At 42.9% G+C, this 19,663-nt stretch overlaps 1 protein-coding gene across 1 annotated transcript; it reads right to left on the bottom strand.

Annotated features, from left to right (window-relative positions):
• Nucleotides 1-269: 269 nt before the first annotated feature.
• On the bottom strand, nt 270-5,860 carry KCNK18 (potassium two pore domain channel subfamily K member 18). Its single transcript, XM_026096147.1, has 3 exons — nt 5,644-5,860; nt 4,381-4,527; nt 270-1,093 (listed from the first exon to the last, which is right to left on the bottom strand). The coding sequence occupies exons 1-3, from the start codon at nt 5,858-5,860 to the stop codon at nt 270-272; spliced, it is 1,188 nt and encodes a 395-aa protein (XP_025951932.1).
• Nucleotides 5,861-19,663: the final 13,803 nt, after the last annotated feature.

Below are 19,663 nucleotides of genomic sequence, written 5' to 3'. Positions count from 1 at the left end.
GGGAGTACTGGCAGGTAGAGCTTTCTGTTCTTTTATCATGCATCGTCTTTTTTTATTATTTATGATATGGGACTCCTCTTGGAAAGTACTTCCTAGAGATGCCTACACTTAGTGTCTCCTGAGGTATTCAGCCAGTTTACAGCAGATTCTCACAGGAAAGCACAGGAAAAAAAATTCCTCTTGCAAGCCCAAGGCATGGAGAGGGAATACACAGTAACAGCTTCATCTGATTGCAGTGGCCAATGTGTACAAGGGAGAAATGGCTGATCTTATTTTGGATATATCTTCTTTGGTGTAATCTTTTTCTCTCCACAGAATGAAATCACCTTTTTATAAAGAACAATTAAGCGGTCTTGGCCAAGCTTAAAAGCAATGAAAACAATTTCCATGCCAATAATGATATAGAGGGAAAGAAACAAGAAAAACTTGGGATGTTGCAGTTGTGTATCTCCAAACCCAATAGTTGTCAAGGTGATAAAGCAGAAGTAGAAGGCTTCCTGAAAATCCAGCGTGGTTTCCCACTTTGGAAGAATAGCAGCTGCACAGGAGATGTACACAAAGATAATTACTACCATTAATACAATGGGCACATCTAATTTTTCTAACTCTTTTCCTATTTTGTCAAAATTCTCAATTACACTCATCATTGTCTTTCCCCTCTCTAGTTCAGGACATGAACTCCATCTCTCAATGCTTTTAGTTCTTGATGTTTTTGTGTATTCATTTTCTCTGGCAATTAACATTTCAAAAATTTCAGCGTTGTGATATTGGATTGACTTCCTTTTAACAGCTGACTGACTTTTCAGCACTTCCACAGTACTCAAGGGTTCATTTATGACTACTTTAGACTTCATCAGCACTGATGCTCTGGATTTTGTTTCACTCTCTTTTTTACGTGTAGATACAGAACAGAGTTTAGAGGCTAGAATTTTTGACTGTAGTTTTCTGCATTCATTGTAACACTTGGATAAGACGGTTGCAAGGATGTCTCCCATGTCTGTCATGACCAAGAACATCAGAGGGATGCCAAATAAAGCATACAACATACAGAGATATTTCCCAGTCCGTGTCATGGGATAGGTATTACCATAGCCTTGAACAAAAACAAAATAGGGAAGAGAAGGGAAAGGGGCGGGGGGGGGGGGGGGGGAGAGAGATTGTGATTTATTATGTATCAACACAAGCTAAGCTTTTTACAGTTGCCAATTTTAAAGAGGTCCATAGCATAGTGTTCTTTTTAGCTTTGATTTGAAGGTGTTAAAACCTCTGAGTCTATAATGTTAATGATCTCAGGACATCCTACCTCTCTAAGTATTAGGAGGTTTGAGGTTTGCCAGTTCTGTTGAATTAACTCTTCCTACTGTATCTGCATTGCTTGTTTGACTTCACTGCCTGACAAAAAGAGGCCGTTAAGGGAAGAGAGCAGGCAGGCTATTTGTATGAGAAGCAAAAAGTTGGGCTAGTCAAAGACCAGTATGGTGGCTGTGGCCTGCTGGAGGCCATTATTAGGAAGGTTTTCGTGATCTGGGCTTCTGGGCTGAGTGGAGTCCAGAAGGCAAGAGAGCAAGAGAGGTCCCAGACCCCAGGATCCCTCGGCAGAGAAGTCGGGCTGAGGGCTGAGTTCAGAGAGACAACAGCTGATTTTGTACTGATGCTGGATAGGGGCTAATTGCCTCTGCTCCCCTGGAGTACGTAAGGAGCTGGGGATCATCTCCTGACTGGACTCCAAGATCTCACAGTACAACTGAATAATCATTTCTGCGGGTGCAGCTCTGAGCTCTGGGAAGATTCAGATCTGGATGATGGTGTGAATTTTGAAATTGGGACAGCGCTGTGGATCAAACTGGAACAATGAGACCTGTACCCTCAAACTTTATTTCTTTGCCAAAACTACCTGTGATTAATGGTAAGCTAATAATGTAATTTGAAATTGTCTCTAGTTCATCAGCTCTAGCTGTAATGACAGATGTTGTCTTGACTTTATATTTGTACTGGCTTCATGGTTTTCAGAGTTTCTTACTTGTACACAGAAAAACAAAGCATCAAGTAAGGAAATGCATGTTTATTCTAGAGTACTAAAGATTACAAATATCAGTTGAAACAAATAGGAAAGAATTACGAGTCATACGACCTTTATGACACATAAAATGGTAGCAAAAGATGTGCCTTTCCCCTAAATTCGAGTATTTATATTTCCTTCCTCTAACCTCTTGGATATGAAACTTAAATTGTGAGTTAGTGTTTCTCCAGTACAGTGGAAATATTAATTATATTGAAGTTTAGCAACCATTCTTTTTCTCCTCCTCCAAAGAGACATAAGTATTTCTTCTCTCCCTTCAAAAACATTGTTTCTTTCTAGATGATCTTCCAGGGCATGTATTCAGTCTGTAACATTATTAGCTCATATGCTGTGGTATTCCTTCCTTCATAATTTTTGACCATTCGTCTTCATTTTCACTAAGGGCTGCCGTAGCCTTTGGTTTGAATCCAACCTCAGCCACGAATTTGCTGTGATGCACTGACAGACTGTTTATTCTCTGTCACTCTGTTTCCTACTCATTAACTGGGAATGTTAATACTTTCTGCTGAAGCAATCAGTGAAGATATTATAGTTACTGTGCAGAGTGATTTTCTCTTCTCTCTTCTTCATTTCCACACATTAAAAAAAGTCAGTGCAGTTCCAAAGGTTAAAACTTATCTTGAGCTTAAATGTAGCCATCCGGAAATCTAGCCTAGCTGAGCCAGTGGGCAACTTCTGGAGACACTACAGAGATGGCAGTTCAGACTCCTGATCTTCAGACTACATGCCTTGCTTCTTCTAGATAGTTAAAGGTAGCTAAACTGACTCTCACCTGAAGTGGTTTAAGAATTCCTAATATTGCAAATAACAAACCCACCACAATTGAAATAGCAACAAATATTCCAGGCTTTCTACTGTTTCCAAAACTCAGCTCAAAATCCAGACCTTACCTAGAGAGGCTTCATAATACCCGGTGCTATGAAGACCAAAAATAATGGCAATTTAGTAATAAATGTGTTGGGTTAATGTGTATGGACACATTTCTGAAGTCCCACATCCCATTGACAGGACAAGTATATCTAGGCAACAAGTTTTCAACAATGTGATTTTTTATCAGTTTGCTGAAGTCAAAGCTTTCTGATAAAATGTACTATTTCAACTGTTCCTAGTGCAGTTCTGTTTGTACTAACAGATATTCACTGCAGTGAGAATTCAAGCCTGCATCTCCGGTATGTGTTAGAACTATTAAGCTATTCAAATGTATCTGTAAAGTAAATAATATTCATTAGCTGTACAAAACAGAAGTAGTCCAGCATGTAGTACTGAGGAAGGCATGCTTGGACAACAGCCATCAGTACTCTCAGGCCTGCAGGAAGCTGAGTTTGAAGATGGTCAATTTTGTAAGAGCCTGAGGTTCAAGTCTCTGCTCTGACTTAGACTGTCTCCTACATGCTCCAAGTGAATGTATTAACTCTCACACTATTCACTGCCTTTGCATAGGACAGGCTTTTTCTAAAGTGCATTTTTTGTTCTGCAAAAGACTCCGCCGGTATCTTGAATATATCCTAATGCCGAGAAGAAATGTTTTTGCAGTCTCTTACAATGCTGTGGGACTCTTTCCCATCCAGCTTAATTCTGACCAAGTATTTAGATAGCCAATGCCTGTGCTTGTCAGCATTTGAGAAAGGTTACCAGAAGAATAAAAGCAGCATTGGAAATGAGCTTGAAGAGCTGTATTTAGCAAAGTGGAGGGAGCCAAAACCAGAGCAGATGTTTTTGTTTGGATCTAGGTCCTTCTTTGAAATATGCAGTCAGAATGAAAGATTTCAGAGGTGTGATTTAAACATCACTGTTAAGCCAGAAAAGTGTGAAAAACAACATGGTTAATTATAAAGCCATAGACTTGCAAAGCTGCATTAGACATAAGCAACTGTGAAGCAATTTGAAAACAATATATGAATAATGAATTACCTCTTTCAGTGAAGAAAACGTTATGCAGCATAAAGCACAACAGTGGGACAGATAAAGTTTGCCTGAAAACTGGAGTTCTATTTTAATAAAAGTTTTATACGTCTCATATTTAAACATGTTATAGTGTGCATGTAATGACAGCTAATTAACATGTGCCGTTGCTGTTACCTAGATTCTGACCTGTCTCTGTGACTGAGCTGCAACAACACAATCTGTGTTTGCAGAACCCCTGGTGGACTCATTGTGGATACTCAGGAGAAAAAGTCAAGGGAGGGTTGTGGCTGGGTTTTATTTTATTTTATTTTATTTTTGATTCCCTGGAAGAAGCACGTTAGAGAAAACAATCCTGGCATTTGATTCTGCAGGGAGCACTTTACCTCCAAACTTACCCACAGTTGTGAACACGGTGCAGCAAAAAAAGAGAGACCCAAAGAAAGTCCATATGTCTTTTGGATTGACAAACCAGTCTCGTTCGGTTGTGCTGAGCAGCATACGGATTTTTTCCTTAAATACCTCCTCATTTTCTGTCATGTTATCTGTTACAATAACAAGACATACAGTGAGTGTTTGCAGACCACCAGTCAAGGAGAAGCCAGCCTAAGTCTGTTATTCTAGGGAAGACAGTTTACTGCAGCTGAGGATTTGTTCCTATTCTTTCGGAAGATAAAAATATTTACCATCACCCCCCTTTTCCCACTGAAAAACATCAGCTGAGTCTGGTGGCTTTGGTGGCTAAACAAACAAGGAATAAACAAGTAGGGTTGCAACAAAGTCAAAATATGACATAAAAATAAGCACAAAGAAGCCATACAAGAAGGAAGTTAGAGAAGTAAGATTAGATATTCATCTCATGTTTCATTTTGCACTCCCCAGGATTTTAGTCTCCTTCTGATCCAAAGATGAAATGGGGCACTAGGACTGTGCAGTCCTCAGGGCATGACCAGCATAAACTACAGAGGTGGCACTGCCCAGTGCCCCACTGTGAATCCATACCTTCTCTCAGTGTCTTCACCCTCTCATTCCTCCTCAGTGTGGCTCAATTTTGCTTGAAGGGACATTTTCTACAAGGGAGTTTGTCCCAAGCAGCAATGGGAGGATCATCATCTCAGCACAGCTTCGTGAGCAAAAGTCCAAACAGGGGAAGAGCCCATGACAGAGAACCAAGAGGGTTTTATACCCCTTCCTCTCCCCTTTGCCTCTCCATCAGCACTACCGGCTCTGGGGTGCAACACTGTGCAGTGGCTCCATCCAACCCTGTAGCTGGCAGCCAACCCCCCCGTCACTAGAGGCTAGTGGGGAGTGTCAGAGCTGGGAAGAGAGCGCTGGAAGAGACTTCCTAAGCCCAAAAATTCAGTCCCCAGAAATCAGAAGGGATTTCTATGGAAATCTCAACCTCTCTTTCATGATCTTAGTTAACCTGAAAAAAAGAACACAGGCACCTCAGGAAAAACATCTTCAGGCAGGAACACAGGGACCAAGGAAGCTTGCAAAGACAAAATCTCAGTGAAGGAAGATAAGCAAACAATATCAGTCATTAGCTAAGCAGAGAGAAAATCCTGTTTTCATGCTCATCTGTTATTATTTTGATGATATGTTTGAGAGGCAAAAATCTCATTCAAAAAGAAAGGCAATGAGTAACTGCCTGTACATACCTGATAAATTTTTGGAGATGTACCAAAGACTCTGCAGAAATTTCCTATATCCTTCACTTATATTGACTTTCCGGTTACCTTCAATATGGGAGAACGTGAGAGCCCCAAGAAAAGCATAGATCACAAGAGACAGGATAAAGCAGGCATGAGGAAACACTGCCCAAAATATTTTTTTGCATCTCCTTTTACCTCGCAGAGGCTGTGATGTTGGAGCCATCCTAAGTTCTATTTTTTTTTAATGAAAGAGAGAGAGACAGCTTTTAGAAAAAAGGATGAAGATGTAAAAGCATTCACATCCTAAAAAAGCTTCTGTGAAAACAAGGATTGTTCTGCCTCAGGCTTTCAGATCCCACATCTTTATAAGTGTAGACTGCACTACAGTCCCAATGGAAAAAGAGCACAACTAATCAAGCCTTAAAATGTTTCTCAGTTGATGATACGCCTCTCTGTGTCCCTGAATTACTATTGATCTGTGAGTGCTGTAATGCAGCCAGATGACCAGCTTCTATGGGTTTCTATTGGAGGCAACTCATGTTTCAGGTTTCTTGTTCTAAACTACAGTTTCTCATTGACATAGTAGAAACAAATGTCTAACTTTCAGGATGCAAAATGCACAGTATAAGTGATGGCTTTCTATACAACATTCTTCCAGAAATGAACAGGGAAAATTAAAATTAGTCAAAGGGTATGGCACTAGTTGTTGTTCCCTCAGGGTACAGTGTAGAACAATTCTCTCTTCCTGAGCTCTGTCTGTACCACATAATATTTGTGGGGGGGTTGTTTTGGATTTTAAAGGGTTTTTCTCAAAAGCAGTCAAGAAGGTTTTGTCCAGTTCTCACTTGATTAAAGTCTACCCTTTAATAAAAACTGCCACTGACCTTAGTAAGTAAGAATTGACTTGGACTTCAGCAGTCTGTTCAGGGTTAGTGATCTTTGGAAAACTGCATCCAGCTTTAAAACTAAAACTTTTCCTTTCATCCATCACTCTAAACACTCAGAACAATGAGCAGTATTACTGCCTGTTAGGGAAAGTGCAGAAGGATGTCGAGGAGATAGGCGATGGAAGCTAGCCAGACCCTTCCGTGGGAAAAGGAGCATCAACAGGGCATGTTGACCCATAGTCACGTAGTTGAGCCTGTGCCAGGGTGGCACTGCACCTGGGCTTTGAATCGAGAATAACAATGGGCTCAACATGCTTACTGCGCATGTGTATGGTACATCAAAACTTCATCCAGTGCCCCCCCGCTGGTGTTCCTCACCCTGGACCGACGCTCAGCGGTGCCAGGGATCCCCGCTCCATTATTGCCTCGATCAGGAAAACGCCGGGGAGCCCCCGCTCAGACGCAGAGGTAATAAATGCTCCATATCGACCATCATATGCCTTGTGTTTGTGTATCCATCCCTGCTGGGAGTCCAGGCGGTGTCCCCGGCTCACCCTTACATTTGGCGTAGTCTGCAGGATACACAAACGGCAATGCCGTGGCCAAGGAGAGCGAAGGGGGAAGGCGAGAGTCAAGAAGGGGCTGCTCGTGTGCGGCTGCCAGGATGGCCCCAGACTGAGCCGTGGGGGCCGGCAGCTGCATTGCTTGCCACGCTGGCAGTCCCCGAGGACTGGCCAGAGTTGGCACAAGGGGAAATTGTTACTCCAAAGGCAGCTGGATCCACTTTACAGGTTATGCCCTTCCATGTCGCTTCGGAAGCAGCTCGGAAGCTGGCTGGATGATTAGGGTGGGCACTGTTGACAGGCATTCGAGCCTTACATGACAAGGTATCGTCTTTGCAGCAACGAGTAAAGGATCTGGAGAAGGAGACTGGAGATTTGTGTGATGCGAAGGCGGTAGCACAGGAGTTGATTATGGCCCAAACTGAAAAGAGTCAGGAATTAACCCATAGGGTAGAGTGATTAGCTTTGCGGATGGCTAATAAGCGCTGTGGGTGTTATGGGAAGGTGCCTGCTACTGTTTTGCAGGTGCGGGCGATTATAACTCGACCCTCCTGGGACCCAGAGGAGTGGGATGGCAGTATCTGGAGTACTTCATTTGACTTGGAGGTTGAATTTGCATTAGAAGGAGAACTGACTAGTCCCAAGGTCTGACCTCTTGTGCAATTGAAGGGGGAGAGACAAATAGATAGGGATACTGTAGAGCAGTCTAGGATTTATGTGCCAAAGGAATTATGTGAGTTTTTAACTACCTTCCAGCAGCAGCCCAAGGAGTCTTTGTTAGCCTGGTTAGTGAGAGCATGGGATGCAGGTGCTGGATGGCTTACTCTCGTAAGAGAGGAGCTGAATTCAATGAGCCCCTTATCAAGTGATGCCAAACTACAATATTATCTTACCCAATTAACTTCTGCATGGGATGGGGCAGGGAATGTTATTGTAACTCCAACATTATATCAGTGGTTGTGCGCCACTGTGGTAGGTGCTTACTTGTGCACCGGTGAGTTAGCCACTACAGTGGGGGCTTTGGTAAACAATATAAGGAATTTTGCACTTGTTGGTGAACCAGATACTAAGCAAGTGAGAGAAGTTCAGAATTCCAAGGCGAGAAGATTGGCAGCGACTACTAAATTGAGTGGAAAGGTAACGAGGTGACAGATGTGGACTGATTTGCTGCAGGCAGGGGTATTACATGATGAGATAAATGGTCTTTCTACTGCTGACTTATTTAAGCAGCGGTTACCTACTAATCAGCAATACTGGATACAGCCTACTGCTCCACCTGCTCCAGCCACAGCATGGAAATTGCCAGCCAAAGGGCAATGAGGGGGAGGTGGGTCCCCTGCAATATGAGCATCCATTGTGGCTTAGCATCCAGGGGACTGACGCCCTTATGTACCCCTGCAAATTCACTGGTGCTCTGGAGGAGAAATTGCTGTGCTTGCTTTAGTAGATACTGGGGCAGAAGTTGCCATACTACATAGTGCGGTAGCTCTGGGGAAGGCCACTGTCCATGTATGTGGGTTGGAAGGATCAGCCACCCCAGTGGTGCAGGCAGTAGTTACGTAAACAATTGGCCAAAAAAAAAAATTACCCCGGTTTTATTTGTGAGTACTTCTTGGGGATTGACGTGTTATTGGGCAGAGATATATCAGACCCTACAGGAGTGGGAGTGGGCTGTAAACCCTAAGAAGGTACAGGGAGTGGACATCAGTGTGCAATTCTTAGGGATAGTCTGGAGGCGGCAGATGAAAGCTATCCCTGAGAAAGTGCGCAATACTATTCAACAATACCCTGTTGCCACTGCTGTAAAACAACTACAAGCTTTTTGGGGCTTTTGGGGGTTCTGGTGGACCTTTATACCCCACTTAGCATATTTAATGAGGCCACTACAGCATTTGACCAAAAAAAAAGTAGCCAGTGGCAACAGACTGAAGAGCAGCAGGAAGCCTTTGACCTGTGCAAGGAGGCGGTGGACCAACATTCCAAGCTACTCACTCCATACGAGGGACAACGTTCGAGATGGAGGTAACAGTTATGGGGGATACGATGTCTTGGGGGCTGTGGCAGCAATGTGCCCACACAAGGTGGGAACCTATAGATTCCTGGTCCCATTCCCTGCAAGGGGCCACAGCAAATTATACATCTCTGGAGAAACAGCTTTTGGCTGTGGTGTGGGCTTTGCAGGATACTGGACAAGTTACAGGATGTGACCCAGTGACCGTACATGCCCCATCCCCGTTCAGGCATGGGTGATGGATGATACAGTCAGGGCCCATGTCAGGGTGGCCCAAGCTGCAACACAGTAGAAATGGAAACACTATTTACAAGCCTGGTTTAAGGGGGGAGAAAGAACATGAGTACCCCGCACGCAACCTTGTTAGGGGAAGGACGTTTTGAGTGCATGCCTCTATTGTCTGATCCAGAGGGGCCGCCCCCCTCCCCTTGCTCCCCCAATAGAGCCATTGCCTGTCCAAGAGTCCCCTCCTTTTGGGACGTTATCTCCTGAGCGAGTACAAGCCAAATCGACCCTAGCAATCCCTGCTCAGATATCTGTAATGGAAGGGGGGATTGCCCCCCACATACTCTCCTCTGGGGAGGTAGAATTCTATATATCTGAGCAACTTACGATTACTGAACAAAGAGTTATAAGCTAACATTTAAGACTTGACTGCCCTTCACAGTGTGTATGGCTGATTACACCTTTGATAACTGTTAAAATAGCCCCACTCTTATTGACCTCTTCTCAAGATTTATCTTTCGAGGTATCCATACCCACACCAGTGAATGTCTCACAGGGAGCACCAATACTGCAAGGAATTCTGATCCACAGTGCTGCAGTGCCTCAAGTTCAGCAAACACCCTCAATACACTCTTTAGCCAGTGTGTGGATACTAACTCCTCAAAAGAAAAAACCATGCCTTTCTATCTTCCCATCAACAGGTTATCACGCCGGCATCTGTAAGTTGCTGTTGGAATGTTGCCTCTTGCTGACCACGGCAGATGCCACTGATCTACAAGACCATCCAGCTTCCCATGTAGATACATGGATTTGGCTTGCACAAAGATCAGCTAACTTCTCTGCTTTCTGTAGTGCAGGAGGACGATCAGTGGATGATGTCTCAACTACCTGTTACATAGGTGTACCAGCTCCACTCATGGTATTGCAGAGTTATACTTTTTTAAAAAAAAATTGATATTTCTGTTACTCACATGAATTTCTATGATTTGGGTATTGTTTCCCAAAACCTTGGGCTTACTCCTCATATAGCTAACATATCTAAAGCAGATACTTGCTTTCGCTTTGCAAATGCTGCCTCTGTTCTGCAGAATGTAACTGATATGCAGTTAATTTGTAATGACACTATGGATATTGCCTATGCGTCTGCTCACCTGATGCTTCCATTAGGATGGTTCCTTCTGTGTGGCACTACATCATATACATATGTGCTGGCCAACGCCACAAGTGGCCCATGCACTGTAGGTCAGGTTGTTTTAAGCATTCCTCCCTTTATGACAGAGCAGCGGAGGACCCTGTAGCATATCCTAAGATGCCACTTGTATCCACCAGATGAGTTTATTTTCTCATGCAGAAGCTCTAGGCCTATTGTTGAGCCTAGCTGGGATCCCGGGGGTGGTGGCACATAATTGTAAACAGTTAGAGCATGTTGCCTGCGCTTTAGCTCAAAGCTTGAATTGGACATCTAGAGCCATTGTCTCTTTAAATAAAGAGTTGGGAGCAGTGTAGCAAGGAACACTGCAAAACCATTTAGTGATCAACTGTATCCTACTGCGATATAACCACGGACATCATGACTTTGCCAGGATGTGCTGTTTTAACATCACTGATGAATCGGCATCTATTGAGAATGGTATCAGCCAGCAAGATGTTACCCAACATATCCTGCAGAACAACAGAGATGCCTGGCTGGCTAATTGGTTTGACTCCCTAATGGGATGGCTGGGCTACCCCATACAAGGACAACTCTTGTTTATCTCTTGCTTTGTATTATGTTATGCTTTGATTTCATTACTTTGTAAGCTCCCTTGCCCTCATACCCCATGCCCTTCTGAAGGCTGGGATGATGCTCCGTATCGACCATCATATGCCTTGTGTTTATATATCTGTCCCTGCCGGGAGTCCAGGCAGTGCCCCTGCCTCACCCTCACACTGCCGTTTACCATGTTAATAGTGGTAGCAAGTGGAGTCAGACTTTACCAAAGGAGTTAGTAAATATTCCGTCTCCAGGAAGTCTTTAATTAAAAATGGAAACAGCCTTGTTCATCCAAGAGCTACTGAGTTATATGCAGGTAAAATGTCCATACCATGAAGAAAAACTACATGATCATAGTGATTTCTTCTGGGTCAAGCTCTCAGCAAATTGGATCACAAGGTATCATAGGTTTGTTAATATGGCAGCCTCTACTATAGAAAAGAGACTTTTAGAGGCTGAGACAAAAATAAGCCTGTGTGCTTGCTACTTTTCTGCTTAATTGACTATTTGGCTCAGTGATGCTTTTTAACAGTAGATTTATAAATACTCTTCTTGCAGTCAATCTCTCTCCTTTTTTTTCATTATCCTGAAATACAGGGAGGAAAATTGCTAATTTTCATAATTACTCAAAAGCACCAGAACTTCCCGAGAGGTTAAACTTGGAGATAATGTACTTAGACTCAGTATCCTTGCTGAAGGAATAAGGGAGACAAGTCAAAAGGGCAGATAAAAGAATAAAATTGCTGTAAGGAGTGTGGTACTCCATGCTGGAAGCACAATGCTCACTTCTCTTAAAGTGTTTTATGGAGAGTGGGTAAGTGTGATATACATGTTGATGAAATTTACTTGGGTTTCTAAGGAAGTTTTGACAAAGTCAAATATTTTTAAGTTCAAAGTTGTGGTTTTTTTTAAGGAAATTAAGCAGCTTTGGCATAAGAGCGAAGGTCATCACATGAAAAAATAAATGATTAATAGAGAGGAACAGAGAGGGGAGTAAATGACGGAGACAGGTCTCTGGTGGAGTTCTGCAGGGCTCCGTGCTGGCCTCCGTTGTTCTGCACATTCAAAAATGATCTGGAAAGAGGGCAAATGGGGATGACAGTGTTTGCTGATGACATGAAGTCATTCAAAGTAGTAAAATCAAGAGCAGATTGGAAAGGTTTGTAGAAAGACCTGAGGATGGCTAACAGTAAAAAGGCAGATAAAAACAATGTAGATGCATGTAAAATGGGATAAACAATCTTAACTTCACATATAAAGTAACTGGCTCTGGGCTGACTGTCTCCAGTATACCCATTGGGGTATAACAAACAGTTCCACAAACACATCAGCTCAGAAAGTCAAATCATATGTTAGGAATTATTATGAAAGAAATTGAGACTAAAACACAGGACATCTAAATACTACTGTACAAATGCATGGGTTGCCCATATCTGGAGTACTCAGTGCATTCTCCTGCTCTCAGAAGGGATATATTAGAAGATTTAAGGTATGGGAAGTCTGGAGGGGAAAAAAAAATGAAGGAGTTTGTGAGAGCAGTCTTCAAACTCATGGGGTTCAGTAAGTCCCCTGAACAGAAAATAGTTGGCAAGTGGGGAGGTGCTGGGGGAGGTCTGATAAACATTCACCCTGTCCTGCTGGATGTTCTTCTGTAGGGTGTCGGAAATAGGATACTCAGCCAAATGGACCCTAGGTCTGAGGCAGTATACTAATGTTTATGTTCTTCTAAAAAAGATTTGCATTGCCTGGCATGGTAATTCTCACACAATTTGTCCTGTGGATTTTGTTGTCTGCTTGTCAGATATAAACTGCTTTCCTCCAAAGTGCTTTGAAACCTTCTCAGTCTCCTCCTATATGTGGTAGAACTGGAAAGCATCTAGCAATTCCCAAGAGCTGCTTTGCTATTTGCCACGTCAGGCTCTGAGCTTTTGACAATGAGAAAATTGAATAAAAATATATTCAGAAATGATTTTTACTTTATTTGCGTAATCTAAACCATTTACCACTATTGCTGTATTACATATTTGAGCTCAGTTGCTTAAAAGCAAATCACACTAACCACAAGTTATTCCAAATCGAGTTATTGGTACTTGTATTGAGAAAGATTTTTTGCAACATACATTTCCTATTCATGCTAATGGACTACAAACCTGCACTTTTCCATACTTCCATTTCTTTGATTATGGCAAATGTGAGTGCTCTGAAGGTGGTATTTGAAAGGAAAGTTTGTGGCCACAGCTGTAAGTTTTAATTATTCCAGTACAAATATACACGATAGAATTCATACTTTATCTGATTTTCTTTGATTACAAAGATTCAACCAAGAAAGTAAATGTTTGTGCAGTGAGAAGTTTTTTGATAATCAATAAAACTCCTCCTGCATCCTGTCATCTAACTTGTTGTCAAAAGACCTGGTGTTTATATGTTTTCTATCAAACATTGTTGGATTCAGGATACTTCCAAATATTCCAACAGTGTAACACCTTTTCCTTTTTTGAACAAAACTGAAGTGACTTGAAAGAGAGCAAGTGCTTTATAAAAATGGCAGCAGACTAAACTTTTTGCTTTTATTTGCATCCAGCATTGATTCTGATGAGATTATTTGGTAAAGGACTAAGACCCCAGTTTAGCAGTACCTCATGACAATGCAAATTCAAAATGTTCAGTTCAAGATGGGATGCTAACAAGGATCACAGAGGATTTAATCTATTGCTGCTACGATATGCACCCTGGAAATTATTTCCAGAATGCACTGAAATATACATAGCTCCCCATGCAAACAAGAGTGTTTCTGTATAAATGTAGTATCAGCCTCAAGCAACAAAAAACAAGTAGCAGCAGTAGTTGCATTAAGAAAGGAGCTCAAGACTGTGTAAACATCACCAAATCTAGTCACGAGGCATAGTGCTAAGATGGTGGTGTACCCTATTTGTGGAGGAGGGCTAGAGAGGGGTCAGTGAGGTTTCAGGCCCCTGAGAGCATTTTCAAAGGACTCTTTCTAACCCCTATATGCCACGTGCATCCCTTATCCTTCCCACCAGATCTTGAGACCTATCCCTGGGGGATTTCAGCCCATAGTGGGGCACAAAACCAGTGCTGGTCCAGGCCCAGCCCCTGCACAGACACATGGCATTTGTGCATAGTATATGTATTCTGTCAGCAAAGTGACATGTGCTCTTCATGCAGCCCACAGTTATTTTTCTCTTCCCTGCCCCAGCAATATTTTCCTGGGTATGAATCTTGATCTTAACCGCAGTTTCCGCCTGATATCTCCTTTTCCTTCTACTGTCCCCTTACACCTTAAGCTGCTGGGAATGGAGAGGCAAATGCACTAATTGGCTGTGTAGAGTCTATTGGACACCCCGGGAGATGGTTTAGCTTGCTTTGTATCCACCTGTGAAAGTCTCAGCTTTCTCTTCAGTAAAGTGCTTGAGCTTGTAACCTCTGGGGATATTTGAGAGCACTCAGGACGAGCATCCGGACACTGTATATAATGCTAAGTGGATTCAAAGATGTCCAGGACTCTCACCCTGAATAGGAGCATTTCCTATTTTATTCTTTGTTCACAGGAAAGCCAGGCAAATGGTCCCATGCTTTCTTTCATTGGAACAAGTGCTCTTCCAACCAACGTCATGGCCTGGGAGCAGCCAAGATTTGGATACTGGTCCCTGCCCTTCCTCTTTTTCTAGCAGGTCACATAGCCAGAAAACACCTTACTAGGCTGCCTTTTTGTTCTGATGACTAAATAGCAGGACCAGCCTTTGTCTACTCACGAAGTTAACCATTCACTTCTTCCTCCACTCTCCCCCACCTCCAAATCATTGGCTCAATGGAAAGACATCACTTACCCCTCTTCTTTCATGCCTTCCCCTAGCACAAGGAAACAGCAGTAGTCTAGAAGGAGCATAGCTACCCCTCTGGCACCCAAAATTGGTGAAACATTGTGCCTTCCACACTGCTCCTTTGGGAACTTGTAACCTTAATGTCATCTCTCTCCCAACACTTCATATGCAATTGTCCACAGGCGTCAGTGACACAAGCGCAAATGGAGAGTCTGGTTGAGGCAGAGCCCAAATTTCTCACAAGCTAGAGCACTGTGGCAGTCTCTTCTCTCTCCTTTGCACTCTCCTGCTATCGGGACTATTTGCTAAGCGAGAGCACGCTCTGTTTGTGACTGAGAAGGGAAGCTGTTTCTTGATAGACAAACACTTCCTCGACCTTAGACTTTCCTTCTGAGACTTCAACTCCTTTCTAAAGGGCCATGGAGAAGTAAAATCAAATACTGATGGATACAGTGCAACAATTCTTAACTAATGCATGAAAGGCTTTGCAAACAAAACCTGGTCACTGTTACATCACAGCAATGTGCACATTGCTCATTTACTTGTGCGACTCGTTTAAATGATGTGATAACACTTCATGGTGCTATAATAAATTGAAAGGTTAATATCTCAATGAGTCACCAATGAAAGACCTCACCACAAATGAGACACTGTGCAGGAGCCCTGGGTTTCCAGATAAGCAAAGGGGATTACTGAGGTTCAACTACATGTCTTATGCCAAAGTCTTTACTGAGTTAATGTAGTGAACGTAATGCTAGTATAGTGGAGACTATCTCAGCCCAGTAGTTTCATTTTAAGGCAAACAAGCTCCCTGTGGAGAGATCAGAAAACTGCTTCTTTGGAATTTAATTAACATTAGAGCATGTGAGATTATTTGCTGCATAAAAGCTAGGCATCATGATTCATGTCAAGAAAGAAATTCTGCACTATTTGAATTGGCAAAAAAAAATAAGATTCAAGACGACAAATCTACCCTGTTCTCCTTGAAAAAAAAAATTCTTTTTTACTATTAATGTGGCACCATAAATGCGTAAGCAGCTTAAAAGAGGGGATCCTAAAACCTCAAATATAGGAACAAGCTTTATCTGTAGATGTCCACCAGCATGCATCCTAGATTGTCGCTGTGAGTGGCATAGACCCTCTCAGCTCTCAACATGTAAAATGATAATGTAAAACCATCTCCTGAACCATTGCTGATGTCACATATATGTTCCTTTAAACAGAACACTGATGAGCAGTCATGATTCACAGGCTGATTACACTTAGGTCAAACCTATACCTGGAACAGCTCCTAGGTTGAAGGATTATTAATACCAAAACTACACTTTTTGCATAGTGCTTTCTACCTTCAGCCACCCACAGCACTGTATAAATTACAGGCAGGATTCTGTAGGATATCAACAACTGGACACCTTTCTGCTTCCCAGCACCGATGACTGGATGGTATATGGATTTATCTCAGTGTCCCAGAGTTTCTTGAACATCAGGCTAAATTCTCCATTACTTCTTTTCATCCCAGTTTTTCTAATAACACTCTAAGTAATTTCTTTTCTCATTTTGTGTGAAGTATTCTTACAATATTTTCTAATTCCATTATCTTAGTACTCATTACTCATTGAGGATTCAAGGTGTGGAAGATACCTTTACAGATGGGTATGCCTCAGGAAATCACTGATTGACACTTCTCTTCAAACTTCTTTCAGCTCTGAGCTGGGCTAGATGAACTTATCAAACCTAGGCCCACTCATTTCAGCTAATACATCATTAATTGGCTTACCCTTTGTAATGCTTGCCCTTTAAATGTTTTTAGAAGTCATGGGAGCAACTTCTAAGTGCTTTTTAGCGATTCGGTAAACAACATTTTACTCTCTTAGTGGGGAACACTCCTTCAGGCTCTATAAACATCAAGTGTAGCTTCACATGTTTAATTAGCTTAAGCCACAATTCCTTGGTGATGAGATCCTGGCTGGGTTCATGGGTAAGACTGCATTATGAAAACGCCTTCTGCAAAATGCTTTCTTTTAGAAAGGAATGTAGCAATGAGAACTACATGCCCATCTTTTCTGAGGAATATCTTATAAAAATGGAGTTGTGGAATGAAGCCTTTTTTCCACTTTTCTCAATAAAAAAGAAAAATCTTTTTTATCTCTGAATGGGTCACCTACCACATGCTGTGCGTAATGAACCCACCAGTCTCACAAAGGCTAGACTGTGCCCATGGACACTGGGCTCTTTCTGAGATTGCCTAACACTCAGGGTGCTCATCACTACTGACTTGCACCACTGCTGCCCAACACTCAGGCTGCATGCAAAAAGCAACATAAATGACCAAACAAAGCCTTCTTCACAGCCACTTGGGAATTTGAGCTGTATGGGTAGAGTAGCTTAACTGCAGGCTAGATACAAATTCAGGCAGGGTTATTGTTTGAAGCATGCCAGCCAGCCAAAGACTTAAGCTGCTTGCTTCATAGTCTAAGAGATGGGGCTTTAGGGTAGAGAAATAGCTAGATGCAAGCTTGGACTGAAAGGTGAGGATTTTTCCCTACATAGATGTGACTGTGAGGGGCTGCCTGTTGTGGCATTTGATGTTTTTATAAACATTCTCCAAGGACTAGTTGCACCCAGGGTCATACTAAGATTGATAAGCATTCAGAAGGAAAATGGTCAGGGGTTGAGCTGTTGGGAGAAATCCACGTAGACACTGTAATACAGTTTTCAGATGGACCCTGGAAGGTCCTACATAAGCAGAGCAGGGAGGATGCAGAAGGCCTTCAGGTGACTGTATGTCCCCATAGAGTACTATGTGTGGCAGCTCTGACCATAAGGAGAAGAGCAGCTTTCTGAATCACCCACCCTCAAATGCCTTTGCTTTGCCACTGCCTTCCTGATGCTACAAGCAAGAAGCACAGCAGCAGTTTATCACACAAGGGATATGTCCAAGTCCAGGTGTCTGTCGGGAAAGTAAGTGCCCTCCACACAATGGAGCTCCAGCAGTCCTCAGCACTGAATGAGAAGACAACTCTCGGCAGACTGCCTTTTGAATATTGCTGCCATTTCCTAGCTTTTTTCAGGCTAACTGCTGATGACACAATAACTACAGGTAGCAGCCATTCTTGTGCTGCCCTCTTATGCACTCTTCAAGAGGTTATTGCTCTGCCACTTATCTCCACCTGACACTACACTGGCATCAGCTCTCTCTGACTGTGAGGTATCACATCACATCTCCCAGGATTTCTAGGCCATTATGCCAGCACTTTCGTCCAGCTTATCAAAGGCCTCTGCCCATGGAGGCATACATGTACATACCGAATTTCAGCAGGACACAGAACTGAGCATGCTCTCTCTGGATCACTGTATCCTCGAGGGGAGATCAAAGGGATACTTCCCCCACTCTCTTCCTGCCCCTTCCCAAAAACTGCTGGCTCGCAGAAGGCCCCGAGAGAAGAACGATCTGGTCACAACCCTCAGCAACGTGGTAGAAGACCACCCCCAGCTGCTGGCTTCCCCCAAAAGAGACCCTATCACATTACTCCTGCTAGTCAGCTTGTTTTGCTGATGAAGCACATCCTAAATAGCTCAGTGGTGTAGTACACAACAAGGACACAAAAGCCATTATCTCATTTCAACAGGTCACGGTTCTCAGTTCTGTGTAAAGCTTGTAAGCACAGCATAACTGTTTCAGTAACATCTGTCAGATTGGGGGCCTCCCCTATAAAATATTTCTGGCATAAATACATTGGCAAGATATGTACAAAACAAAACTCATTCTGTGCCAGGAAAACCACTGCCGTAGAGGTCGGCAAGCCAATAGATTGGCTTCAGTAATATTGGTCAGGGTAATGTGTAACTATGCTATCAGGAAATTTTGCTGGCATATACCACACCACGTTATAGGGCACTACTGAAGTAACTCCTGCAAAAGCTGCAGATGCACAGACCCTTCTAGTATTGACAAGACCTAGATCTAAAGAGAGTATATTGTCCAGGGAGAAGAGGAGGCAGTAGCTGACTGGGAGATTTTAATGTTCAGCCGCTTTGTGGTATTGGCTGTCCGTCAGCCAGGCAGGCATGGTCTGAGGCTCAGCCCTGAGGAATTGCATACCTTCTGGTAGACCTCAGATGCACCCCCAGTCCCACTGCTCCTGGTTTTTTGGTTGCCAAGGGCCACAGCTGGTTCTCTCCCAAACTTCAGTTCGTTGCTGGATACCACACACAGGAAATGGCAGCGAGCCACAATCCTTGAGTCTCACTATAGTGTCTAGTTAACGGTACTCATATTTAATATTTTTTGGCCATCTCAGCAAATACCTCTTGAGAAAGGGGCAGTTCACACTGTCTCAGAAGTAGCATCTCCGTACCTCTGCTCTCGAGAGACAGAGAACCATTTCTAGGGGTTTTGCTGGATCATATTTGGAAAGGAGTATTCCTGTCTCATCCGTCTGTGCTTCCATACACAGTTGCAGTAAGTGCTGTATTTTAGGGTCAGGCACACTTTGTTACTCACATTTGCTAGCTAACATTCGGATGCTTTACCTGTTGGTGGCAATTACTGTCCAGCTGCTCGTTTCAGCAGGCATTCATTATGCACGTAGCAAACTGCATCGGTCAAACTATGGGCTAGGCTTTAAGAATATACACCTTAAGGCCAAAAAGAGTTCTATCTGGAAGTCTGAAATGTGGGACAAAACAGAAAAGATCTGTATTTTTTTTGCTTCACCAGCCACCACAAGGGCCAGGGCCACTGG

This window comes from Dromaius novaehollandiae, chromosome 6, assembly GCF_036370855.1.
Source record: "Dromaius novaehollandiae isolate bDroNov1 chromosome 6, bDroNov1.hap1, whole genome shotgun sequence".
NCBI classification, from domain to species: Eukaryota; Metazoa; Chordata; class Aves; order Casuariiformes; family Dromaiidae; genus Dromaius; species Dromaius novaehollandiae.
The sequence above is the reverse complement of the archived record's forward strand: the minus strand, read 5'-3'. Positions and strand labels throughout refer to the sequence as shown.

Excerpts from the sequence above, each read along its gene's own strand:
- KCNK18 (XM_026096147.1), bottom strand. The coding sequence starts at position 5,860 with ATGGCTCCAACATCACAGCCTCTGCGAGGTAAAAGGAGATGCAAAAAA. Across the intron at positions 4,528-5,643 it reads CATCTCCAAAAATTTATCAG|ATAACATGACAGAAAATGAG; the intron begins GTATGTACAGGC and ends TTATTGTAACAG. Across the intron at positions 1,094-4,380 it reads CACCGTGTTCACAACTGTGG|GCTATGGTAATACCTATCCC; the intron begins GTAAGTTTGGAG and ends TTTTTGTTCAAG.